The sequence below is a fragment of the Temnothorax nylanderi genome, unplaced genomic scaffold, assembly GCF_030848795.1.
Source record: "Temnothorax nylanderi isolate EJ_2023f unplaced genomic scaffold, tnyl_v1.0 TNYL_tig0142_pilon, whole genome shotgun sequence".
In the NCBI taxonomy this organism is placed as follows: Eukaryota; Metazoa; Arthropoda; class Insecta; order Hymenoptera; family Formicidae; genus Temnothorax; species Temnothorax nylanderi.
Genome location: NW_027249204.1, coordinates 178,896 through 206,374, shown reverse-complemented (window position 1 = coordinate 206,374; position 27,479 = coordinate 178,896). Strand labels below are relative to the sequence as shown.

At 33.0% G+C, this 27,479-nt stretch overlaps 2 protein-coding genes and 1 long non-coding RNA gene across 13 annotated transcripts; 2 read left to right on the top strand and 1 right to left on the bottom strand.

Annotated features, from left to right (window-relative positions):
• Window positions 1-4,591: 4,591 nt before the first annotated feature.
• On the bottom strand, window positions 4,592-11,940 carry LOC139777244 (uncharacterized). Of its 6 annotated transcripts, none has more exons than XM_071714544.1 (22): window positions 11,442-11,940; window positions 10,642-10,825; window positions 10,336-10,553; window positions 10,156-10,255; window positions 9,958-10,080; window positions 9,681-9,877; window positions 8,814-8,910; window positions 8,609-8,731; window positions 8,347-8,483; window positions 8,165-8,264; window positions 7,973-8,095; window positions 7,696-7,892; window positions 7,516-7,615; window positions 7,320-7,442; window positions 7,074-7,240; window positions 6,892-6,991; window positions 6,700-6,822; window positions 6,451-6,617; window positions 6,248-6,374; window positions 5,210-5,329; window positions 4,975-5,126; window positions 4,592-4,896 (listed from the first exon to the last, which is right to left on the bottom strand). In XM_071714544.1, exons 2-22 carry the CDS (start codon window positions 10,805-10,807, stop codon window positions 4,768-4,770), a joined length of 2,889 nt encoding a protein of 962 aa, XP_071570645.1. In that variant the 5' UTR covers window positions 10,808-10,825; window positions 11,442-11,940; the 3' UTR covers window positions 4,592-4,767. The 6 variants fall into 6 exon arrangements, with proteins under 6 accessions (XP_071570645.1, XP_071570639.1, XP_071570644.1 ...); XM_071714538.1 differs by having other exon boundaries at window positions 8,347-8,522; window positions 11,442-11,936; XM_071714543.1 differs by having other exon boundaries at window positions 7,973-8,074; window positions 8,347-8,522; window positions 11,442-11,932.
• A 68-nt stretch (window positions 11,941-12,008) lies between these two features.
• Window positions 12,009-14,847, top strand: LOC139777245 (uncharacterized). The gene is made up of 3 exons (XR_011719295.1): window positions 12,009-12,551; window positions 12,967-13,365; window positions 13,624-14,847. It is a non-coding gene; the product is annotated as an uncharacterized lncRNA (long non-coding RNA).
• Window positions 14,848-15,488: 641 nt separating this feature from the next.
• Window positions 15,489-24,341, top strand: LOC139777257 (aminopeptidase N-like). Of its 6 annotated transcripts, XM_071714575.1 has the most exons (13): window positions 15,491-17,868; window positions 18,105-18,175; window positions 18,382-18,945; window positions 19,231-19,704; window positions 19,876-20,059; window positions 20,431-20,581; window positions 20,716-20,797; window positions 21,359-21,690; window positions 22,179-22,462; window positions 22,679-22,866; window positions 23,011-23,328; window positions 23,417-23,486; window positions 23,839-24,341. In XM_071714575.1, exons 3-13 carry the CDS (start codon window positions 18,422-18,424, stop codon window positions 23,965-23,967), a joined length of 2,736 nt encoding a protein of 911 aa, XP_071570676.1. In that variant the 5' UTR covers window positions 15,491-17,868; window positions 18,105-18,175; window positions 18,382-18,421; the 3' UTR covers window positions 23,968-24,341. The 6 variants fall into 6 exon arrangements, with proteins under 6 accessions (XP_071570678.1, XP_071570676.1, XP_071570675.1 ...); XM_071714574.1 differs by having other exon boundaries at window positions 18,105-18,945; XM_071714573.1 differs by having other exon boundaries at window positions 15,491-18,175.
• The last annotated feature ends 3,138 nt before the right edge of the window (window positions 24,342-27,479 follow it).

Here is a 27,479-nt window from a genome sequence, read left to right as displayed (position 1 = left end):
AAAACGAATCGTAACGTGTGTTTGTCAACATATAATTGTTGTAAAAAAATATTTAAATAAATGATTTCCAAATGTTCTTTACATTGATTTTTAGTCGAAGGTACAAAGATATTATAATAATTTTTGGGGAATTTTTCAAAGCTATTAACATTTTGAAAAACGCGTGGGACTCGAAAGTGCATGGCTGGAGGACTGATGTGCCAGAAAATACGTTGGAGGAATGAGGGTTAAAATTAAAAAAAGATAAAAAGAAAGTTAAATCCAGATTCAAATTCATCTATATTAGTAAAAATGGACTTAAGATATATAAGTGCTGGTCTACAACCTTCCTTTAAAGGATATTTAGGCTCTAAGCCGTAAGAAATTGAGCAATCAAAATGGAATGTGAGAAGAATACTCGATTGTGATTGATCAATTTCTTACGGCTTAGAGCTTAAATACCCTTTAAAGCAAGGTTGTAGACCAGCACTAAGAGGCTATATATTCTGTAAACGTTTAACGATATCGTTTTACGTGCTTTTCTATATATTTGCACAAAGTACGTACTTAATGATGTTAACGTTTACAGAATAGGCCTCTTAGTTTTGCACTAGACTAAGGCGACTCATAATTCAATTATCTGATCATTCAATATTTCACAAGTTTTCATGAAATGATATATTTCAATGTTTTAAAACGTAAATAAAAAACGAGAAAAACATCTACCAACTTACATCTTTATCGCAATAATTTATACTTCGCAACTGAATATATTATTAATTTTGCATATACGCATAAAAAAGACGCTATCACGAAGAACTTTCTGTTCCCTACTTTACTTTTCACGTGACGAACGTTCGAGATTAACTACAATTCCTCGATTTTACGATCGTCTTTTGGAATGCGTTTGTGGAGCAGCGCCGCTGTTAGTGCTATTGCGTTATTCTGTCTTTGTTTTACATCTAATGAGCAATAAAGATAAATAGAACGATATGCAATAGCGTTAACAGCGCGCTCCGCGAACACACTCTTTACGGGCAGTATGATTCGGGATAATTATTAAGATTTGGAAAACCAAGCGAGATGTCTTCTTTTTTTTATTTGCCTAGTGTTTATCCATGGAACAATTGATAACCATCGTCGTCGGGATCGAACGTAAATATGACGAACAGAACCACCCGTTAAACTTCCCAGGAATTATACCGCACCGCTATATTTACCTTGTAATTCTTCGCACCAGCTCGGGCCGACTATTTTCACGATCTACGCGATCTAAAATTTCTAGTTCCTTAACCTTCCTTTTTGGTTACTGGCTCCTGCCTCTTTACAGAGGACAATGCGGCTAAAAAAATTTGTAGTTAACCGAACGTGACCGTTCAAAATCGAGAAACGGTACATCGATGGCTTGTGTACGTACGTAAGAATAGCTCACGGGTAGTCTTTTATCGCGTTTAGGGAAACGCGCGTACGATCGACGACTACGCGGATCGATGGACGCTGTGTGGCGATGGATTCCGACTCGACGCGACGTCGCGCTCGATGTTCGTTTAAGGGTTCAACGTGTCGCGAAAAACGGCGAAATGTGAGGAGGAGAGATTATGAATCTATCAACGTCAAACGTGTGTTATGCTTTCATCCCGCTAGGTATCCCGACGAATGCGCGTTATGACAATGTTGATTCTATGGAAGTGATACTTATTGACGCTATATAGATACTTTCGTGATCTCGACCTCGATGTATTAATATATCGATATTTATCTTCATTTCATATCGCTCTTTGGCTTTATTCTCATTAAACAATCGCTCAACATTCTTCTTGAAGTAAATCCACGTAATTTAACGTTCAGTAAACTATTCTAGTATTATATTCTTTATTTTGAACAAAATTTCCTATTTTTTCGTTTGTACCTTCGCGAAAAAGACACTATTATAAGTTTAATGAATATTAGATTACAAATATAAAAAATTGTATAAAAATAAGTATCTCTTATTCCTTAAGATAGATATACCCAAAATAATAACAATACGCTTTTATGCAAATTGTGTACTAATTTCACCAGAATTTTGCATCAAAACTGATGCCATTCATGTCCTCCTTAGGCTTGAGTTTCGTTTGCAAAACTTTCTGTTCTTACAAAATAAAAGAAAATTGGAGCCAAAAACCGCGCAAAATTTGTTAACATAATCTAACAGCAAATAGATGGTAAAAACCGAGCGAGAATATGCACGGCGTAATATAAGAAAATTGGCAGCAAATATCGAGCAAAACTTGCCGTTACGTAACTCGGTCATTCGATGTGCCTTTTTAAATACCTTTGGTTACCTTTAAGTATTACCTTAAGTATATTATATTTAAAGATAAATAAAAAGGTATGTCGAATGTGATATCGAGCTATGTAATGGCAAGTCTTGCTCAGTATTTGCTACCAATTTACTATCGTATTACACCGTGCATAATCTTGCCGTCTAGCTGTTTGCTGTTCGATCATGCCCGCAAATCTTGCGCGGTTTTTGGTGCAATATTTTACAGTCATTTTATGAGCAGTAAGTTATGTTACATTTCTGCTATCGTTTGTTAAACATCAATTAAATTAACGGATTTTACATCAAATCTATCGTTTTTCTGCCAAGAAAATTTGTTGCAGACAAAATGCTTTTTTTCAAATTTGACTAACTGCAGGGGTTATATTCGTAAACTTCTGCACTATTATTATTATTATTATACAAGTATAAAATGTGAATATTTATATTTGAGATCCTACACATAAAGATGCTGAATCAATAATTTCTCGCAATATTTCTTATTATCGTACGTCTTATTTTTTTACGCATTTTGTCTTACTTCGCACTGCTCGTATACTGTCTCAATTTAATTTTGCTCTTATTCCTATTTCTGACTATTTAGTTTATGACAAACGTATATCTAGATCGTACAATCATTAATGTCTATTCAAATTTTTGCCACGTTTCTTCACAAAATGATTTTTTGAGTCAAAAACGCGTGACGCTTCGCCAATGTAATACAAAATGGAATCATGAAGTACGTTCTTTGTAGCTCCACTGCGTTGTAATTTTCCGTAGTAAACGAATTTGTCTAAAAAAAGACATTTAAAACGTAAAAAAAGCCAAGTACATAAAAGCCAAGTCTTTACACAAAATTTTATAAATGATACTAGGCAAAAGAATAAAGAATAAAAAAAATCAAATATATGTAAATAAAAAAGAAATTTATTGGGGGGAAAAGAAGAAAAAAAACGTTACTTTTATTGTAAGAAAAACAGCTGATTTTCCAGCTGTATACTTGGAAATCGACGAAGAAATCGACCCACTAAAAGACAACTTTTGTGCATAATGACATTTCTTCGATACTTCTAGGCACAATATACCACACTTATTATTTTCAATATCTTAATATCTAGAATTAGGCTTATTATCACCATTGGATATTAATCTCTCCTTTTCCATCATATGCCTTTTAAATTCCATCTGTTTTTCCACATGTTTCTTCTTTCTCTTCATTCGTAGTATTTCCCTTCTAGACAATGCTACAGAGGATGAATACCGTCAGTGTTTAAAAATAAGACATTCTTGCGCAGGAATAACTTTACGACTAATAAATTTTCAATGTTACCTGGTTTCGACTTTTAGACCCGATCTACAATGGATGTTTTAAGTCGTAAGTCGTAAGAATTGGCCAATCACAGTTCATTATTCTTCGACCGCAAGGAGAATAATGGACTGTGATTGGTCAATTCTTACGACTTACGACTTACAACACCCATTGTAGATCGGGTCTTATTCACTTGTAAAATTTGTTTTATTTGGCGAGGGCTCAACAATCTTGGAACTCTGAACCCTTACAGATGACGATGGATTTGTCTCAGCAATTGTATGGTTGTTCGCGATGGATACGAGAGTAAGATCTAAATACAGGTGACCTTCAAATAACATACTTCGATACTTGAATTTCACGAGTCTCGAATAGCCGAGTAAAAAAAAATTATTTACATTATCTCTTCGATTAACGTCTTTTTTATAAAACTAAAAATAGGTATGTAATAACATTAGGATATTTTTTGAAGTCTTTTTTAAATAATCCCTTAAAACCAAATGCCCAATTTCATACAAATCTGGCGTCTTGAACTGCACAGTTTTTAACAACACGAAACAAATTAATCGTGTTATTTGAGAGTTACCTATATATAATCAAATATTGCTTATGCATTAAGTTTCATTATAACGGAAAAGCTGAGAACGATTTAAAGATAGACAACATTTATAATAAAACTGTAAAAACTCAATCTTCAAAAATTTGTAATTTCTTTAAGTTCTTAAAACTATTTAGAATTACAGTAAGTTTTCTTTAAAATCAATTTCTTTAAAATATGTTTAACACACTTCCTTTATATTGTAAAGTGTAAACACATATCATATAAAATCGTTAAAAGAAAAGGCAGATTCTTCTAGAATATTGAACAATTGAACAATTAAGAGAAAAATTAAATATTATAAAATATTTTAAGGGAAGCATTTTTTGAAAATTGTCCACAGCTAGGTCAGACTCATACTTCTGTATCTATTTCCTACAAATATGTAATTAACAGATCTGAATTTTTATTTAAAGCAAGTTTATTGATAGAAACAAATCGAAGTGGTAAATATTCGTTAACATGCCTCACATCAAATACTTTAAAACGTCCGTTATCATTGATTTCCCAACCACATTGTAGAACCGAATGTGTTACTTCAAACACATTGGATTTTTCTGAAATCTGCTTATCCAATAATTATGCCACATCTCTTTGCACGTCGTCAGTTTGTTCAGGACTAATCTGTCTCTGCAGCTGTTGCAGCTCTCTTTCAAATTGTTCTCCAAAGGACATGAGAGCTCTTTTCAAGGCATTTACAGCAGAACCCTGCGCAAACAAAAAGCCCCAATAGTTTAATTAAAATATAAAATACACTGTTTATTTTTTCAAGTGATTGACGCATACAATTTTGGCATTAAGTACTGCCAAGCCTCGTGTAGGTTCCTTTGTGATGCAATAACCAACATTCACGTGAAAATTTTCATTCTTAAGCTGGACCTTAACGTAAGTGACGCAATCAGCGTGATGTTCATCTCCTCGAGCAGCATAATTTTTAGCTATAACAAATTCGCGAGCTTATTTTTATATACCTGACTATATTAACACTTATGAGAATTTTTTCAGCTAATGACAGATATACCTAATTGTTTGACAACAGTATGACGCCAGTTGCCCTCACCAAAAACCTTATTAGCTGCTGAGATTAAATCAGGAAGTTCCGCTATTATATCCATCGGTTCTGCGGTAACAAACGTGTTAACTAAAATTATTAAAAAATTACCTTCTTAAGAAAATGTAAAGTCACCGAGTGCACATGCCAGTATGAAAAACAATTATATATTAAAAAACTGTTGTACAAAATTGTTTTAATACATTCAATCAACATATAAAATAATTATGCATTGCAACATAAATGATATTAATTTCCATAAGAAAAATGTTTAGGTAAATAATAAAGGCTGTTCAACATTTCATAATTTTAAAATGTTAAAATCGTTTTTCGCTCTCTCGCACACGTTCCCTCGTTTCACTCCTTATATAATAGAGCATTCCCATTGGAAAGCTAAAGCCAAGAACGAAGGGCAGAAATATGTTAACCGAGATATTTTTTCTACGAAGGGCGATGTACAGAAAACAGAAAAGTGATAGGGAACATAGTGAAGGAAAAAAAGAAATCAGGGAGTCGATCACATAATTTTTTCTCTAGGGTGGAAACGTTCTCTGCCATCAGCCTTTAACATCAGTTAACATATAGAGACGTTGACATAGAGACGTTGGTGATATTGTCCATTGTCAACAATTTCTTTCAATATACCGCTAGAGAGAAAACGCGCTTGCGAGCGCCGCATTGTATTGGAAAAATAAAAGAAACATTTTCTTAGGTGACGACGTGTCTTAATGTAAAATTTATACATTTTAGACTTTGCATCGTAATATCTCTGCCCATAGGACACGTAGACGAAAAATAAAAACACTTTTATTATGTAACTCAAATCCACTCTATCAAAACTGAGCCGGAAACTTAATAGGTTCAGCCGTTACTGAAATTCGATAATCTAAGGGTATCTCAACTCCTTGGCCCGCATATAAATACAAAGTCAGTGTCTTGCTGCGTTTACACTTGGCGCGAGACACTAACCGCGTCTTTTAAAATTCAATTTTTCTGAAGTCTACTTACCCAATGACTGTGTCGCATTTCTTTTTATGTCGCTAACTTGTTTAGGAATAACCTGTCTTTGCAGCTCTTTTTCAATTTTCTCTCCGAACGACAAGAGAACTCTTCTTAAAGCATTTACAGCAGAACCCTGCGCAAACAAAAATGTCTGAATTGTTCAACCAAAATATAAAATACACTGCTTATTGTTTTCAAGTAGCGCATACAATTCTGGCGTTATATATCGACAAGTTTCTTGTAGGTTCCTCTGCGTTGAAATAACCAACATCCTCGTGAAAGTTTCCATTCTCAAGCTGGACCTTAACAAAACTGACGCAGCCAGCATGATATACAGGTGGAGCATTTACAGGAGCGCAATTTTCATAATCGAAATCTATAACAAATTCGCAGAGCTTAGTTTAATAGATCTGACTATTCACACTTATGAGAATTTATTCAGTTAATGACAGATGTACCTAAGGTTTGGCTGATCACAGTATGATTCCATTTGCCCTCTCCAAAAACTTTATTGGCCGCAGAGATTAAATCAGGAAAATCCGCTGCTAAATCCATCGGTTCTGTGGTAGCAAACATGCTGACTAAAGCACTTAATTTTTTAAAAATCTGCTTACCCAATGACTGTAACACATCTCTTTGTACATAGTTACCTTGATCAGAACTAATCTGTCTTCGTAGCTGTTGCAACTCTCTTTCCACTTTGTCTCCAAACGACAGAAGAACTCTTTTTAAGGCATTTACAGCAGAACCCTGCACAAACAAAAATGCCTTAATTGTTCAACCAAAATATAAAACATACTACTTAATTTTTTTTTAAGTGACTGACACATACAATTCTAGCGCTATATATCGACAAGCCTTGTGTAGGTTCCTCTGCGTCGAAATAACCAATATCCTCGTGAAAGTTTCCATTCTCAAGCTGGACCTTAACTGAACTGACACAGCCAGCACGATATTTACCACGAGGATTTATAGCAGCATAATTTAAAACATCGAAATCTATAACAAATTCGCGAGCTTATTTTTAGATTGAACTATGCGCGCTTATGAGGATTTATTCAGCTAATAACAGATGTACCTAAGGTTTGGCTGACTACAGTATGATTCCATTTGCCCTCTCCAAAAACTGTGTTGGCCGCTGAGATTAAATGTAGAAAATTCGTTGCTAAATCCGTCGATTCTGCGGTAGCGAACATGTTGACTGAAACATTTGATTTTTCTGAAATCTGCTTACCCATGCAATAAATGTACCACATCTCTTTATATATAGTTACCTTGTTCAGAACTAATCTTTCCTCGTAGCTGTTGCAGCTCTCTTTTCACTTTGTCTCCAAACGACAGAAGAACTCTTTTCAAAGCATTTACAGCAGAACCCTGCGCAAACAAAAATGTCTTAATCGTTCAGCCAAAATATAAAATGCACTGCTTATTGTTTTCAAGTAACAGACGCATACAATTCTGGCGTTTTGTATCGACAAGCCTTCTGTAAATTCGTCTTCGTTGATATAACCAATATCCTCGTGAAAGTTTCCATTCTCCAGCTGGATTTTAACGTAACTGACGCAGCCAACACAGTATTTAATTCGAGCATCTATGTCACAGTTACTTACATCGTAGAAATCTTCGTCGTCGGAATCTACACCGTTGAAATCTGTAAAAATTTGCGAACTTATTTTTATACACCTGACTATTAACACTTATAAGAATTTATGCAGCTGATGACAGATATACCTAAGGTTTGGCGGACTACAGTATGATTCCACTTGCCCTCTCCAAAAACTTTATTAGCCACAGAGATTAAATCAGGAAAATCCGCTGCCAAATCCATCGGTTCTGTGGTAGCAAACATGCTGACTAAAGCACTTGATTTTTTTGAAATCTGCTTATCCAATGACTGTAACACTTCTCTTTGTACATAATTACCTTGATCAGAACTAATCTGTCTTTGTAGCTGTTGCAACTCTCTTTCCACTTTGTCTCCAAACGACAGAAGAACTCTTTTTAAGGCATTTACAGCAGAACACTGCACAAACAAAAATGCCTTAATTGTTCAACCAAAATATAAAACATACTGCTTATTTTCTTTTTAAGTGACTCACACATACAATTCTAGCGTTATATATCGATAAGCCTCTTGTACGTTCCTCTGCGTTGAAATAACCAACATCCCCATGGAAGTTTCCATTCTCAAGCTGGACCTTAACAAAACTGACGCAGCCAGTACGATATTTATCTCGACCATCTATAGCAGCATAATTTATGTCATCCGTGTCAATCAAATCTATAACAAACTCGCGAGCTCATTTTTATAGACCTGACTATTATGAACACTTATGAAAATTTCTTCAGCTAATGACAGATATATACCTAAGGTTTGGCTAACCACAGTATGATTCCACTTGCCCTCTCCAAAAACTTTATTGGCCATTGAGATTAAATCATGAAAATTCATTGCTACATCCATCGGTTCTGCGGCAGTGAACGTGTTGACTAAAACACACACACACACATTTAATTTTTCTAAAATCTGCTTACCCAATAACTGTATCACATCTCTTTGTATTATAGTTACCTTGTTCAGAACCAATCTGTCTTCGTAGTTTCAGCTCTCTTTCCACTTTGTCTCCAAACGACAGAAGCACTCTAAATAAAGCATTTATAGCAGAGCCCTGTGCAAATAAAAATGTTTTAAGGGGGGAGGAAACCACTGTGACGGCCGGAATTTTTTTTGCGAGAAATAATAAATTTAATCAAATTGGTTTGTCATTTCTTTAAAGTACCTACATATATTAAATATATTGTAAAAAAAGAATCGTTAAAAAATATTAATATTTGCGCCTTCAGCGTGTGGTGCCGTGTATATCGGCAAAAAAAGCTGAGCGGTCGCATATCTCGGTCAATTTTTATCCGAATGACTTGAAATTTGAACAGAATGTTTATAACAAAATTGTCTTCAGTTAAGCATACGGATTTTTTGAAATATTAATTTTTAACAAAATGGCGCAGTTCTAAAAAAAATTCGAGTTAGACAAAAATTTTGCCACTTTTTAAATTGTTATTCAAAAACTAATTGTTGAATCAAAAAAATCGTACGCTTAACTGAAGATAATTTTATTATAAACACTCTGTTAAAATTTCAAGTCATTCAGATAAAAATTGACCGAAATATGCGACCGCCCCCAGTTTTTTTTGCGGATGTACACGGCACCACACGCTGAAGGCGCAAATATTAATATTTTTCAATGATTTTTTTTTTACAATATATTTAATATATGTACTTTAAAGAAATAACAAACCAATTTAATTAAATTTATTATTTCTCGCGGAAAAAAATTCATGAAAATAGCATGTTTTTCCGGCCGTCACAGTGGTTTCCCCCCTTAATCATTCAGCCAAACTATAAAATGCACTGCTTATTCTTCCCAAGTAACTGACATACAATTCTGGCGTTTTGTATCGACAAGCCTTCTGTAAATTCGTCTTCGTTGATATAACCAATATCCTCGTGAAAGTTTCCATTCTCCAGCTGGATTTTAACGTAACTGACGCACCCAACACAGTATTTATTTCGAGCATTTATCTCACAGTTAATTACATTGTCGAAATATTCGTCGTCGAAATATTCGTCGTCAAAATCTGTAAAAATTTGCAAACTTATTTTTATACACCTGACTATTAACACTTATAAAAATTTATGCAGCTGATGACAGATATACCTAAGGTTTGGCGGACTACAGTATGATTCCACTTGCCCTCTCCAAAAACTTTATTGGCCACTGAGATTAAATCATGAAAATTTATTGCTAAATCCATCGGTTCTGCGGCAGCGAACGTGTTGACTGAAACATTTAATTTTTCTAAAATCTGCTTACTAAAACCCAATAACTGTATCACATCTCTTTGTACATAGTTACCTTGTTCAGAACTAATCTGTCTTTGCAGCTGTTGCAGCTCTCTTTCCACTTTGTCTCCAAACGACAGAAGAACTCTTTTTAAAGCATTTACAGCAGAACCCTGTGCAAACAAAAATCTCTTAATTGTTTAACCAAAATATAAAATGCACTGCTTATTGTTTACAAGTAACAGACGCGTACAATTCTTGCGTTGTGTTTCGACAAGCCTTTTGTTAATTCCTCTGTGTTATAATAACCAAAATCCTCGTGAAAGTTTCCATTCTCAAGCTGAATCTTGATGAAACTGACGCATTTCATAGTACGGTATTTATTTCGAGGATTTATCTCATCGTCGAAATATTCATCATCGGAATCTACTTCGTCGGAATCTACTTCGTCGAAATCTACATAGCCGAAATCTGCAACAAATTCACGAGTTTATTTCTTATTTCTATAGACCTGACTATTCATATTTATGATAATTTATTCAGCATGACGCAGATATACCTGATGCTTGTTTGACAATAGTATGACTCCATTTGCCCTCTCCGAAAACCTTATTGGCCACTGAGATTAAATTACGACGTTCTTCTGACAATGAGATTAATTCAGGATGTTCCACTGCTGAACAACAGGGTACTGCCTTCTCAGGCTTGTGCGCATTCTCCGCCATAGCTTGTTTTGCAGCGAACTGAAAAGCGAAAACATCCATATCTTTACATCACCTTTGCATGGCCGAGAGATAGATTACTTTCCATTTTACGCTAAAAAACTACAAAACCCAAGATCTGTGAGATTACACACAGAGAGATTTTAATAAACGACAAATATTTATGCCAAAAACGAATCAATCGATCACAGTCAAAATATCTCGGTAAAGAGAACGCCACCCTGAAATTTGAAGGCTCGAAAAAACAATCGCAACAGACAAAAATTAACAACTCTTATCCTTATTACGCTGAACTTAATTTGCACTCTCGACGTTCATACGCATTTTGGAGCAAGCTCGCTCCCTCGTTCGCGATCGTTCGCGATCGCGACAAGCAAAGTGAGAACGCCAAACGCGCGATCATTCTCTTTAATTACTCAATAGATTATTAATTCCCGTGCTTAATGAGAGGTTCGAGCTATTCACCGAAGCGTCTTTCCACGCGATTCACTCATTCGAAGTAGAAATCGAAACGGAGGCAAGAGACACGACACGAATTCCGAGGTTATCGTCTCACTGCGACACGCGGGACAACGATTCTATTAAAAACTCGGATGTATCGCGCTTCGAATCTGTCTATCATGCACAATTCACTTACCGATCACGGCACATATTGCAGGAGACACGTCAAATCACAGCCGGGAGGAGCGGGAGGGTGATACGTACGGGCGTCCAGCACGGCACTCGGCCGTCGGCGTTCATTTCGGCCATTCCACATCCCACTCGTTGTAGTCGACACGAGAAGAAACAGAATATTCGGCGTACATTCAGCTTGCAACACACACACTCTATAACCGGAGGATTTCTTTTCGTTGACGAGAAAGAAATTACTTACACGAACGACAACGACTCACCGCGACTCGTATCTCGTATACATACCGACGTTCAACGAGTATTACGAGTAAAGTAACGCGTTACTTGCGCGCGCGCCGCGCGGCGAGTCGAGCCGGGACCCGGGACCATGGCCGGGACTGGCCGGGACTCGGACTCGGGACTCTCGGGAGTCCGGAAGCCTCCGAATCCGGCCGAATCACGGCGGTGCCGGTGCGACACGCGGCTCGGCCTCGGCAGTCGCGATGCCGCGACTGTTGAATGAGTCCGCCGATTTCGGAGCAGCGTACGTTCAAAGTCGGCGCGCGGACGATTGTTTCCATCGGCGAGACGGCCTTGCTACTTGTTTTCGTCGACGCTCGGAATACCGTTACCCGCGGATGTTACTCAATCATTCTCCCGATAAATTTCGGACAGGTGTGAGAAGTGTTTGTGTTCCGCGCGCGTCGCCGTGCTCCGTGCCGTGAGTGCTGTTATTCGGAACGCGCGCTCGTTCGTGCGATTGGCATTCCTGCTCCTCGTTTCGCGGGAATAATCGACGACGCGCTCAATAATTTGCATCAAGTGTATCAAGTGTCGTGAATGAATGTGTCGCGCGAATCGCTCGCTCGAGGCGGAAATGTCGAGGCGAAGGTACGGTAATTGTGAGTTGTGATCGAGTGATTTGCAGTTTCGTCGTGATATTCGCGGGCGATAATCGCTCGTCCCGTCCCGGGCCGCCATATGTTTGGACTATCGAATGTGCATGGCATTCATTATCTCGAATCGTGTCGTGTTTTGAACGTGCTGTGCCGGAATTGTCGTGCGATTATTCCCGATTCTTTTCGAAGAGCGGAAAGCGGGCCGAGTGACAACGTGAAATCGTATCGTGATTCAAGTAAGTGATTCAAGTAATAGCACGCTGTGATACAACATACAACGCTCGTTCATGAATATTTCTTATTTTCGTGACTCGTGTATTTCGTGCCGCGTAATCGCGATTCCTCGTTGTGCAAAGCATGCATTAATAGTACTTACACTACTTTATACATTCGCGAGATTTACGTGCTCGATCCCGTAAAATGTGCGTACGATATTTAATCTTAATTGTGGTTTTGTTTAATCAACTGCGTGTCTTTACTAACTGTCCACTTGACTCGCCTAGTATCTCGCGTCAAGATCTTCCAACATTTCATCGCCATTAACGCGACTGCAACGCAGTGATGAAACGCGGAACGAATCGGGGCAATCGGCGCGTCGCGACTCCTTCAAATTTGCGCGAAAAATCTATGTTACCTGCTTTTATATTACAGAGTAAAGTACTTCCTTCCCATGGGTACGACCTTGGCGAGGTGGGAAGGCCCAGTACCCAGTACGAGGATTTTACCCAAGCAAAACTCTTGTTCTGCTTGGATAAAAATACAAAGACGGGGAAGCTAACGTCCCCCCTCCGCCGATTTAATTGAAATGAATGAACCGCAGCCGGTTCGTCGCGTTTGCTTCGGGAGTGCCGTTCAAGTAATCGGACTAAAGGACTTTTTTAAACAGGAGTGCCGTACAGTATCGCGCGAGAAAGACTTTTACTGAAATTAGTCCGCGGGCGATTGTAGTTTATTATCCGCGAGTGTTTCTCGCGAGTGTCCTGTGCGGTGAGAGGTGAGAGGAGGAGGAGGTCTGAGAGAGACATCGGGCCCCGGCGGAGCAACCTTGAGGTGAATATAATCTGCATAATAATTCTTTTCCATTTATTTAGATTGTTTTATTTTGATAAGTTAAAAATAATTAGAAAAAGAGAAAAATTATCTAAAATTTTATTCTTGTAAAAGATCTTTTTTTCGGTAAATAGATAATAATTGTACGTATTGCTAAATATTTCATTGAAAGACGAATTAGAGGCGCGTAAGAATTATCTTTTGAAATATTGATCATTTTGAACGCTTCAACTTGAATCTTATGTTTGTATGTTACAGTATCACCGTAGCTACGTAGCTGCATAACTCCGCCTGTTGCGCATCGGATCGGTGAGAATGAGACATTTTTTTATTCAGATAACGAATCTACGAATAATCAAATATAGAGCAAAAATATATCTCGATACATGTCGAATTACAGTAATTTATAGTATGAAAATATTACACATCTCGTAGATCCGTTGCCTTAAAATGGATAGGTTAAAACTGATTATGGCAAATATTTAAGGTAATTATATAGAATAACTAACACAGCTCGGATTACTTTGACCTTGACATATGTTTTCAAGGTCACCCTCCTGAGTGACCTTCAGAAGTTTTAGCCGGCGGTCGTTATTCGTTAAAAAGTTATTACCAAAAAATGTTTGGAAAATATAGCAGCTATTTTGAGTATTGGAAGGCATAAATGACTAATATACATATATGTCGAAATAGTTCACGCATACACTTTCCACGCGAAACGATGCCAAATTAATCAGTGTTTATTGTGTGTATTAATTTTACAGTGGATACATTCTACGCATAATAGGTACGAAAGAAAGCAGAAAGCATCAATTCTTTGACTGTGTTTATGTTCTGTGTTTACACTTTTCACGCGAGACGAGTTGTCACGGGTTCGTGGCGTGCTTTACGAGCTCGTTTATTGTATATCGCTACAAATATTCACACAGATGATCGACTAACCGGACTAACTTATCTTGTTTAATACTACCTCTACTTAAACGAGCTCGTAAAGCATGCCACGAACCCATGTGACAACTCGTTTCGCTTGGAAAGTATATGCGTGAACTATTTCGACATATATATTAGTCATTTATGCCTTCCAATACTCACATATATTCAATATACAATTTATCAACAATTTACTGCTTTAAATGTTGTGTTTTGGTAAAGCAGCGACTTTTTCGCGAAATAAAGTATTCTCTGCTTTAACAAAAAGACTTCAATTTATCAACAATTTACTGCTTTAAATGTTGTGTTTTGGTAAAGCAGCGACTTTCTCACGAAATAAAGTATTCTCTGCATTAACAAAAAGACTTCAATTTATCAACAATTTACTGCTTTAAATGTTGTGTTTTGGTAAAGCAGCGACTTTCTCGCGAAATAAAGTATTCTCTGCTTTAAAAAAGAACGTAATATTAGTCGTTTATGCCTCTCAATACTTCAAATAATTGCTATTTTTTCAAACTTTTATTGTTAATAACTTTTTAATAAAAAACGACCGCCGGCTAAAAACTTCTGAAGGTCACTCAGGAGGGTGACCTTGACAACATAAGTATGTCAAGATCAAAGTAGTCCGAGCTGTGTTAGTTATTCTATATAATTACCATATTTAATCTTGGTCACTTGTTTATTGATGTATTGTGCGATTTTGCTTGAGAAAATACTCGCATACTTCGCACACATAGAGCTCACAAAGAGCTCATTATCGTTGAATTACATTGACAAACCTTCGCGTTCTATATAAATATTTTTTTTATAAAATTTTAAACCCTAAATAAAATATTATACCGAATCAGAATTTTATTTCGCGAATTTAAGTTAGTAAATTACACAGTAAGTTAAATTTTCGAAATTTTTTTACGTAGATTAATTCTACTTACAATTAGAGTAATAAATTTGTAAAAAACACAAAGAAATAAGAAGTAAAGTAATACTAAAGTAATGATTTTAAAAATATAAAATTTTTATTTAGATCTTTTATAAAATTATTTTTGTATTATTTTTTTTAAATAAAAGAAAAAAGTATAAGATATTGTGTAAAAATAAAATAAATAAATAAAAATTTTTGTAGATAGGGAAAAATTATGAATTAGTTAGGATTTATGTTATTTATACCCTTCTATTCCTTTCCATATACTTAGCCAAGATTAAATATTATAAAAATCGATGCAAGGAAGCAATATATAATAAAAAGGATAAAAAATATTTTGGTTTTATTATCCAATTTATTTTTTAAAAAACGCGATATAATGGTTATTAGTTATTAATTACTAAAATTTATTTTAACAAAGCACCGATTTTACCCTAATTTTTTGTAGCCTATTCATTTATTTTTGATTGAGAAATTGGCTTTGTGCCAATCAAGTAATATATGACGTGAGATCCTAATTATTCTGTTGAAAAACGCTGAACCTTTTTAAATTATTTTAGAATTGATCGTATAGTACATTTATATGTATATTAAATTTTGCAGTAATATATATGAATATACACATCAAAAATAATTTTGGTAGAAAATGAAAAATATATAATGAGATATATTTATATCAATATGTAAGTTTATATAAAGATTTGCATATATTATTTAATTAAGAACGCGATTATTGATTAATTGTAATATACAATTATATCTATTGTGCGGGAAGTTACTTTTTTTCGGATCTCACGTCATTTATTCTGTATATAGTGTATATCTTATTTAATATATTTTCAACATGCGTGCCGCATGAATAACATGCACAATCACGTATCTTTGTATTTTCGCGATCGGTTTTCGCGGTCAGTTTTTACATCGAGAAATTTTCTTTTATTAATTTTTTAATTTCGCTTACATTATAAATTTCAATTTTTTGCGGAGTATAATTGAGATTAATATTTATAACGCGAAGTAAAATTTTTTCTATACTTGATTACAATTTCAAATTAAAAGAACGAGCCACAAGAAACGGTCAATCATTAATATTCTCAAGCAAATAACGGAATTAGTGATAGAAATATTTTTGATCAATGTTGTACAGTCAATTTTTATAGATTAATATTCTTTTGTAAATTAACTTCTTGTTGTGCATTTTTCGATACAATCGATGCTCACATATAATTCGAATCGAACGTAATGATATCTGTCAGCGATGATAATAATCGTCACAATGGAAGGAATTTTTCTCCTTCATTGATTTGGTCGAAATGCGACCAGATTGTACATGACCAGGAGTAACAAAGGTAAGTCCGATCTGGCCCGACGAAAGAAAATTGGATACGATAAGGTAAGTGGTCAATATTGACCACAATGGTGTAATGCATAAGGTAACATATAAATTGATTTTATATACAATAATATGTATATACATATATTTATTTGCCCAAAGTAGAGCTATTTAGAGTATTTTCTCTATATTTTGTCGCATATATGCGAGATTAAAAAACCCCAATTAAATTTTAATCGCGCGCGTGTTAAAACTTCCAATTCCACATTTCCCATATCTAAAGTGATCGTGTCACACGATCAGAATGATGCTACAGCGCGGAAAGCGTTAAAAGGAACGCAGCCTTATAGTGTGCAATGTCTAATTTAAATACTTTAAAAAGTTTAAGAGTATGTTTAATATTTCTAGTAAGCAATGTGTTAGCAATAAGCTAGCAATTTAGTAACATATTTAATGAGACATTTCGATAAATTTCAATCAAATTGTATCTGCATTAAGCTTATAATCTACTGGTGCAAAATTTACTGATACTCGGCAACAAAAGAAGTGAGAAAAGATATAACGAATATAGGTTACAATGTAACCAATGCCTTGAAACTTATTTTTTGCTGTCATGTCTCTTCTTCATGTTACAGTCTAATTTGATACATTTATTTACTTCATCTTCTGAGATATCTCTGAGATCTCTGATGGTAAAATAAAAATAATTTATTTGAGTCACTTCTTGAAAACTTTTTGTTTAGCTCGCGCGGAAAACAAATACGTAAATGATACCGTTAGAATAAACAAGTATATATATATATATATATACATCATATATATCACAAATAATGTAATATTTAAAGAGATATCTACGTTTTAAAATTAAATAAATTTAATACAATTTAATCTAAAAATTTAAGAACATACGAAAAACCTTTCTAGTATATAACGAGTGAGTAACATGCTAGCAGTTTGATAGCTGAATTCAAATATTTAAATAATTAACGCCATATGTATCTGCAGTAAATATTCTAACGAAGGAATCTATTGATGTTATTTGACAAGAATTTAAGAGACGCACGACTGAACCGCGCAAAACAATTAGGTTTATATCTACAGAATATCCAGGATAAAAAGTTGTTTGTTAAATGTGACATTTTGTATTTATTATGAGATCCGTTATTATCATTGTTAGTTTGCGACGACCTCGCAAAAGAGTGAGATCGTAATCGTCAAAGGTATATTTTCAGTAAATCTTAGACCGTCGTTTGTTTAGCTCGCGCACGGCCTTAGACCACGATTTCAGTAAATTATCTCGACATTATCTCGTTTCGCAGTAAGTGGTAAAATAATATTAATTATGCTTCAAAAAATGATATAACTTAATATAATAAAATAACTTTAATACATAAGGTGAATTATTAAAACTGTAAGGCTTACACATAGATTCTTTTGAAGAATAAATTGTTTGAACATGTAGACACAGTTCTGCTTATTCAAAATTGTCATTTAGAGTTATCAAAGTCTATGATGTTCCAATCAACATCAGTAATCATATATTGCATGTTTTAGGTAGCGAGAAAATGATCAGGAATACATGAAATCATTTGCGAGTTTAATAAGATACAGAATTTTAGATCAAGGTAAATTACAACGAGACAACAATAAACACTATTTTCAAATATGAATCTAAACTATTATATTTCATTAATATAATTATTAGAATAGTAGAAAGGTTGTAAAATAAATAATTAACATGTTCGTTACTATTTTACATAACGGTTGTCTATTGATTGGACAAAAACTCTATGCTACCTTCATTACTAATTGTCAATTTTCTGTGAAGTAGAAACGTATCTGCAAGTTCTTGGATGAAAAGTTGATGCAACATGAATCTGGAAAACATGCGCAGCACTTTAATATTCATCATCGCGGTAACCATTCTTACCGGTGGCAAGTCGCAAAATAATTTCAGCATTCCAATCGAATCCATCCGTTTATCTGTGAACTACACGGTACCGATCCACTACAACATAAAGCTAATTCCAAATACCCACATACACGATTCCAATAAGGCGAAGCCATCAATTATAATAATAAATCGTAGTCATGTTTTATTTGATGGCGAATCTAGTATAACTATAAATATCTTACAATCTACACAATATATAAAATTACATGGATTAAATCTGCTAGTATCTCTTTCGATAAAGTTGTTTAAAGGAGATGGCTTAATGTATGAAATGAGTAAATTTACATATGGTTCTGAACCGGACATTTTAGTGTTTCACTTTAACGAAACATTATTTCCCGGGCTTTACTGCATGAAAGTGGGTTACGTTGGTCGAATGACAGACGACGACACGGAAGGCTTCTTCAGATCTTCCCACGTAAACAAAAATGGAGATACAGAGTAAGTAGATGTGTTAAAACAAAGATTATTCCATCGCAATGTTATCTACAATGTAATTATTACTTATATTTTTTTACAAATTGTTCCCGTAACAAAGATACAAAAAGATTTAAACTATATATGTCTTATAAAATATAATTACATAATATCATTATTTAAGGACTCTTTAAATCAATTTGTTTACTCCTATAACAGTTTTTAATACCAATCATATTGTAGTTAAAAAGTTAATTATTTCACAATAATATATATAAAGGAATTATAAAAATTAATAAAATGTGATAGGAACATAGTAGCAACACACATTCAGGCGACTGGAGCTCGACGATTATTTCCCTGTTGGGACGATCCGCAATTAAGAACCACATTTGCCATCTCTGTAAAGCATCACCGTAGTTTTACAGCTTTATCCAATATGCCGATAAGAATGAATTATACAGATCAAGATTATACAGATCAAAATTATACAGATCACAGTTTAAAGTGGACACACTTCTTAACTACTCCTCCAATAGCCACTTATCACGTTGCGATTGCAGTGACGAATTATATCCCCATTCGCATTAATAAAAATATTTATTTGTGGTGCAGAGAATATCTTAAAGATCACTTTTTTGAGTTGGCAAAGCGAGTTATTGAAAGCGTCACGTCGCACTTGGAAACTGAATTTCAAGGAATAGAAATTCCAAAAATGGATCATGTTGCGATTCCAAATTTTCCACAAGATGGCACATCGAAGTGGGGACTCATTTTTCATAGGTAATATATAATTCAGAAGACATAATAATCTATCAAATGACTAATTTGTATTATTCAAAAATTTTCCGGAAATAATCATATACATTACTTTCCTGCGATTGATGTATCAATTAAAATCCATAATACACGTTTACAATTTGATATAATTGTACAAATTATTATAACATATAGGGAAATGGATCTTATCCATGATGAGCAATTAGATCCAGTAATGCGTAAAATAGAAGTCGCACGTGGTGTAGCACTTAAAATAGCACATCAATGGTTCGGTAACGCAATTAGTCCATCACGATGGTCTTCTTTTTGGCTACATGACGGTCTTGCCACTATATTCGCAGAAGAAGCTGTCGATAAGGTTTTTACATTTATCATCGCAGAAATATTAAAGACTATTAATTTAAACTTTTAGATGTGAATATTATAGAGATTCAAATTTTTACAAAGTCTGTATTAAGAGAAATTTGAGGCAAATTTTATAAATACATTTAAAACAGAATAATACAAAAATATCTTGTAAATTTGTTTATTAATTAATTGTTTTGATATTTTTTATTGTTATATTATATTTTAATAATTCCTTATTATTTCCAAACTTAGTTATAGAAAGTAGAAAAACTTTTTAACAAAGACGTATATAGTGTGCAGCAGTACGCACTAGTCCATATGGACATATCATTTGATCTAATACTGATATAAGTATATTCACTTGTAAAACTTTGTTTTTAGATCCTCATTAATTCTGGAATAATGGATTTCTTTATAGTTCGGAATCAATACGAGTCTCTTCATTTGGATTTTTACTTTAATATGAATCCCCCACTAACGAATAATCTATCGGAGACCAATTCACTTTTCAATTTTCCTCGTTACATCAAAGGTAACATTATATATGTAATTAAACAATTATATTCAAATTTGCAAAAATAAATGTCGTTGAATAAGAAGAAAGAATGTAAAAAAGAAATTTAATTTTATTATATTTGAATACACTTTATATATCTTTCATTGTAGCACCTATTGTTTTACGGATGCTCCAAAATGTAATTACCACTGAAATATTCCGAAGTGGTGTTCGTTCATATTTATATAAATAGTGAGTAACAACTATATTATAATAATTACATATTATAAAAACAAAAATAGCTGTAATAGCTGCCAAATTTCCACAAAAAATTTTCTCATTTTTTGTTGCATTTTTTGCTACATCTCTGAATATTCTGTAGTGTTATTCCAACACTTTATTTTCTCTTGATTGTAAGTAAATTATATCTAATCCTATTGTTTTGTATCCTTCTTTCTATTTTTAATTTTTCAACATTTTTTAACATTTGAATTTCTTCCTCTCGTCTTCCTATTTCTATAATTTTTATATCATTCCGAATTCCAATATTCTTTAACAAACTATCATTTTTAAAACTTAAACTGATTAGATATTAAATTGCAAATTATTACAAATTATAAAATAAATTATAATGTTTAACACAGATATTGTACAACATGTATATATATTTGTAATATGTAACTATGGTACAGACTACAGAGTATAATATATACAATGTAGAAGTTAAGTTGTACTTTTATGTATTTTTATATTCAATTGATAATATCATTATTTGTCAATAAACAAACACTGTTAATAAAATTTTTAATTTAGCGTGCATAGCTCACTGGCTCCTTATCAATTTTGGTCTATACAAGAAGACCTAGCTAATGAATACCTGTTTAACATATCAAGATATGATTTCTCAGCTTGGATAAACAACAGGCATTATCCTATCTTGACTTGGACACAAGAAAATTCTTCCTACGGAACGATGAAGCAATATCTTAATAAAACACATTACGGTAAATGGTGGATACCTACAAGGATAATTACAAAGTCTATTTTGCCTAACAATATCAGAATACAAGTAAAACCACAAACGTTTTCATATTTGGATTATAATTTTCGAGATGATTGGGTAATGGTCGACATTCAGCAAGCTGGTAAATATTTATCAAAAAAAACTTATTACACACATTTCAATATTTCACGTGATCATACTTCCGCGTATTGAGCCTACTTATTGCTATTTACTTATAAATATCAAAAATATTCCACATGTTGCATGAATATAGTAGTATATGATATAATTCTGTATAAAATATTATTTTATATGTATGTGAAATGGTATACATATTGTGTACTGTTTCAAAATTATTTTTATAATACAAAAAAATAAAATAAGTAAATGAATTTATACAAAATGCTATACATTTACACTTTAAATCTCCAATCAAGTCTTTTAAATTATCAGTAAAATAATCACTAAAATAGTAAGATAAATGTGCATAATATGTAATCATTTCCATAGTAGGTATACTGCTTTGACGTTTTTGTAATATAAAAAACTGAAAGAAAATAATTGGGAAATATTTTTTCAAATTTAATCGCATGCATATAGATCAATACAAATCTGCTTATTGTACAACAGGATATTATCGCATTAGCTATGAGGATAAAAACTGGCACAAAATTGCACATTACTTGAATTCAGAAGAATATGAACATATAAGTGTCATCAATCGTGCTAAAATAATTGATGACGTGTTTCACTTCATGATTGCACGGCAACTCAATATTTCTATGTTCTGGAAACTGACAAATTACTTACGGCAAGAGACAGATTACGTTGCATGGTATCCTATGATCAAAATGTTTGAATATGTATCGAATGTGATTCCATTTGATACAAACGCAACTGGTTTCAACATTATGGTAAAAAGCGTATATGTTATTTAATAAAAAACATTACTTATTAACTATTGTCTTTGTATAGACGTGTGTAATTTCAAAATTATTTTTCATTTCTTGTTTTATACATTGTATATTAAACATTTTTTGTACATGGATATTAATTTTAGAAAAGATTTGAAAAACATTAAACGCGCGCACAGACATTAGGTACGTTTCTTATAATTCATGTTATTTTAGCAAAATTTGAAAGAATTGTTGGATGGACTTTTTGAGATACTAAAATCTGAAAACTTTATACCGAAGAATGACTTTACTAAATGTTTAAGACAAGAAATCCTAAAATGGGCATGTACTTTCCGTCATGGTCCGTGCTTGGAAATGGCCAAAAGAAAGTTACTATCGCATTTCGACAATCCTCTAAGCATGTAAGTATCTGCAGTATACTCATCGCTAATTGAGCACATTTCTTGCATTTTACATCACCGTGCTAGTTACATTTTCTCACCGAAATACAAACAACAAGCAAGATTTTTGTATATATGTTTTTATTTCTTTTTTCAAATTAATAGAGATTCACCAGAGTGGAAGGAATGGGTATTTTGTAAAGGTTTATTAGAAGCAAATATATCTGTGTGGAACATCGTAACGCATAAATGGATGGGAGATAAACGATATGAGCTTCTACCATACCTAACTTGTACTCGATATTCTTCTATTCTTTTAGAACACCTTCCGTATATGTTCGATAAATGGAATCTTACGACACATGAAGATACTGCAATTATCCGTTCTTATATAAACATTTTTCATACATTTATTACGAAGCATGCTAACACCTATTCTATCCTTACGAAGATTTTAGTGAACCTTGAGCGGATAAAACCGAAGTAATTATATTTTTTAATGAATAAACACTGCTTTTTTTTAATAGATACATTTTTAATATAATTATAAACATCTCTGTTGCTCTTACAGAAATATCAGTATGATCGTAGCATTAACGGACATCATTAACCATGTGTATTCTAAAAAACACCTTAATAAAGTAAGTAATATAAAGCCAAATATATATATACCATACGCATGCGACGTACGCACACATACCATATACACACACAATCAGAAGAATAAAGAGAACATGCGTACGTATGAGTGTGTTAAGACGTATGTGTGTGTATGTATGTGAGAGGGAGGGAGGCGTGGATGGGAAAGAAATTTTACTTTTTCGTATAAATATATGAATGTGCGCATGTTCGCAGAAATATCATACGCACGTGCGCGTTAGCACGTAATTTACGTTAAAAACATTTTTGTGCAATAATATGTTAAATTTAACTTTTATTGTGGAATAATTGTAAATTATTTATTATAAATGTAAAAAATAAATTTTGTTTTAGATACTCATTTATTTGGAACAACAAAAATACATAACTGATGACCAACAAATTGCAGAAATTCAACGCAAGATACAAATACGTTCGTCTGAAATTAAAGATCAAATAAATCATTTTCAATTTTTAGTTTGATCAATCTAAACTGAAAAACCATATATGTAAATTAATAAATTTTGGTGTATAGTATCTCGAATCATTTGAAAACAATAATGCGGCTAATATATTGATGCCAAATATCTCCTTCAATTTTGAATATTTTTGTTACATTATTTTTGTTTATTCTTAATTAGATATTACTTGTGAATGTTACTTATATTCTTTTTATTAGTTTTATTAGTTTCATTAGTAGTTTTATTAGTTTCATATTATTAATATTACTATTGTTCTTGTATGATTTGATATATTTGGTATATTTCATATTATATTAAAATCGTTAATATTCGAAAACCTGCAACGTAAAGAGTGCATGTTATAATTAATAATAAAATTTTATAATAATTCTCTTATGTGTCTTCGTTCTTAAATATCCTTGTCAAATGTATATAATATAATCAATGTTTTGTTTGCATATATAACAATTATAAATAAAATTACAAATTTCGTATTTTTTATAAAACCATTATTAAAAGTTTAAAAGTAGTAATAATAATTTATTATTTTAATAAATAGATTAACTTTCTGTCTTCATTATTGTCTCATAACACATTTTTGATAATAGAACAAAAATTACTTATTAAGTCAATATTCGAAAGGTTCTTGTTCTACCTGTGTGGAAGGCATGGAAAAGATTCCGTTAGGACACAAAAAAGTGTATATGCCATAAATAATATACATATACATATTTAAGAAAGTAGATAAAATTTAAAAATTAAATAAATGTAACATAATTTAAATTCTAAAATTTGAGAACGTTTAAAACTTTCCTTGTATAACAGTTGATAACAAAATTGAAATAAATTTAAAAGAGTTAAATATAAAGATCTCAATTCAGTCTTCTAAAGTACAGAAACAAAAAATTTTATTAGAAATTTTTTATAGTTTATGTATAGGTATATGCGAGTACATACTTCGAGCCAAATAAAAGCTTTTGAGCTTTAATTATTAAAAATATTTTTGTTACAAAACACAAAACACCCGCATGGAATATTCATTGGAATATATTGTTATTAAATCGTTTGAATGTATGCTGATTCGCAGATATTAATTTCTCATTAATTATATTGAGAAAATCGATGGAGAACTATTCTATTCAATTTTACTCGCTCTACTTATAATATCAACGAGAAGTAATACAGATATTACCAAACATCCTATGATATGAATATCATAAATAATGTAAATATTTAAAAAGATAAATACATTTTAATATAAAATAATTGTAATATAATTTTACTTTCAAAATTTTAAGAACGTGTAAAGTCAAATTCGAATAACCATGTTCAGCATTCGTATTCTAACGAAAAATCCAAGGATATTATGTGACAAGAAAAAACGACGCGCGCGTGACAGGGGAGAGAGTGAGATTTCTTGCAAACCGACTAGTATTATATCGACCAATGACATTCTGTATTTATTATGAAATCCATTACCCACGACATTGTTAGTGTGTGGCGACCTACCGAAGAAGTAAGATCGCAACAATCGAGAACATATTACCAACGTTCATATTTCAATTCGCAATAATCACAAATATATAAATTATAGCCGAAAATTATTTCGTAACAGTACATTTTTAATCAGTAACCATATATTCACTATTTTGAGTGCTATACCTAGACTACAGACTGTGAGGAGTGTGCAGCAATTCAACTATCCGACAATGCTGTGAGATACGAAATTTAAGGTAAGTTAAATAACTGAGAGGAAAGAAACGAACTCTTTGAAATTCAACATTTTTGCAACAATGTAACAAACGCAACTGACACAATATAAAATATTACTAAACTTGAAAATGTCAAGTGTCATTTGAATATATGTGAACAATATGTATATATGGTTCAATTCTTATTGTAACGATTTCTCATGTAATAATTCCAATGGTATCTGAGCATGGCTAATTAATTGCTACTACCCTATCAGTATTAGCCGAATTATTCATTTAATATAAATGTTCTGGCAGATACTTGTAACAGAAATTGATTCAACATGAATCTGGCACTGACAAGTAGCAGCTTAATATTTATTACTACAATAGCTATTGTTACCGGTGAAAAGCTTAGTAATTCCAATATTACAAAACACTTCCGTCTACCGTCGAACGTTGTCCCGAAGCACTATGCCATACGGATAACTGAATTTATCGAACAATATGATTCTAAAATGGCACAGCCGTCAAATGTAAAACAAGAATACGGCAATTTTCTTCTTTATGGAGAATCCAATATAACCATCGATATCAGGCAGCCTACCCAAAGTTTACAAGTGTACGCAATAAATATAAGTATAGGATATAATACGAAGGCAACGTTAATTAAAAACAATACAAATTATAAGAGTTATACATCAGATTATTATATCGCTGAGAAAGACGTTATAAACATTTATTTCTCCGATGTATTACACCCCGGGCATTACATCCTAACATTGGAATTTGAACCTCAAAGTACGGATGACAACACAGAAAACTTCTTTGGAAGTTCTTACATAAACAAAGAAAAGAGTATAATGTAAGTAAATATCGATAATATACATATAATACATATAGCTAACATATGTATACATCCACTCAGCGCTGTTTACTACTGAACTGTGCCATCCATATCTAAACAGTGTACCAAAATGGTCCGCGTCATAGAAAAGGATAGAGCGCATGTGCGGCCCAATCTCTGACTCTTTTTAACCAATATTACAATGTTGGATGGAAAAAGATAGATATCATTTTCACGTGGTATGCGCAGTCCAGTAGTATATGTCGATGACCGGCCGTACGTCAGTGAGCAGCGCACCAGCTAGTATGAGCGCACACTCCAGGCACGCGGCTCACTGACATACGCTCGGCTATAAAAGACAGTACTGGTTGGATTGACTTTACTCAATAATAACTATTTTACTAAGCATTATATAGAAAAAAATGGCTCAGCACTTTTCAACTCAATTTTTGATAAAGAATATTGCTGTGTAATTAGTGAGCACGAGAATTTGATAACACCTTAATATATTATATGTAATTTTTCAGTTTAGTTACCTTAGCACAGAAATCCCTGAATTTAGGCTCATACAGCATGCGCTGTATTAATCATAACGATTAATCAGAACAATATGTATTGAAAAGTATATATACAATTTTATGTTATAGGAAAGCATAAATACAAAGTATGCTTTTGGTTAAAACAGAAAATATATTCTCTGGTTTAACCAAATATACAAATAGTTAAATTTTGAGATTGCAAATAACAATTTTCATAACCTGTCAAGTCGCTAACTTTAACGATTAATATCTCGCGTCGTAGAGCAGGAGCGACACTTTTTTCGGCCAAATTCTTTCGTTTTGTGCAAAAACACGTTGAAGGAGCCTAATTTCATCGATTTCTGTGCTGGAATAGCTAAACTAAAGAATTATTATAATATAATATATTTATCTAACAATAAAATAAAAATTATTTGAATTTATTAAATATTATTTATTATTTATATATACTATAAAT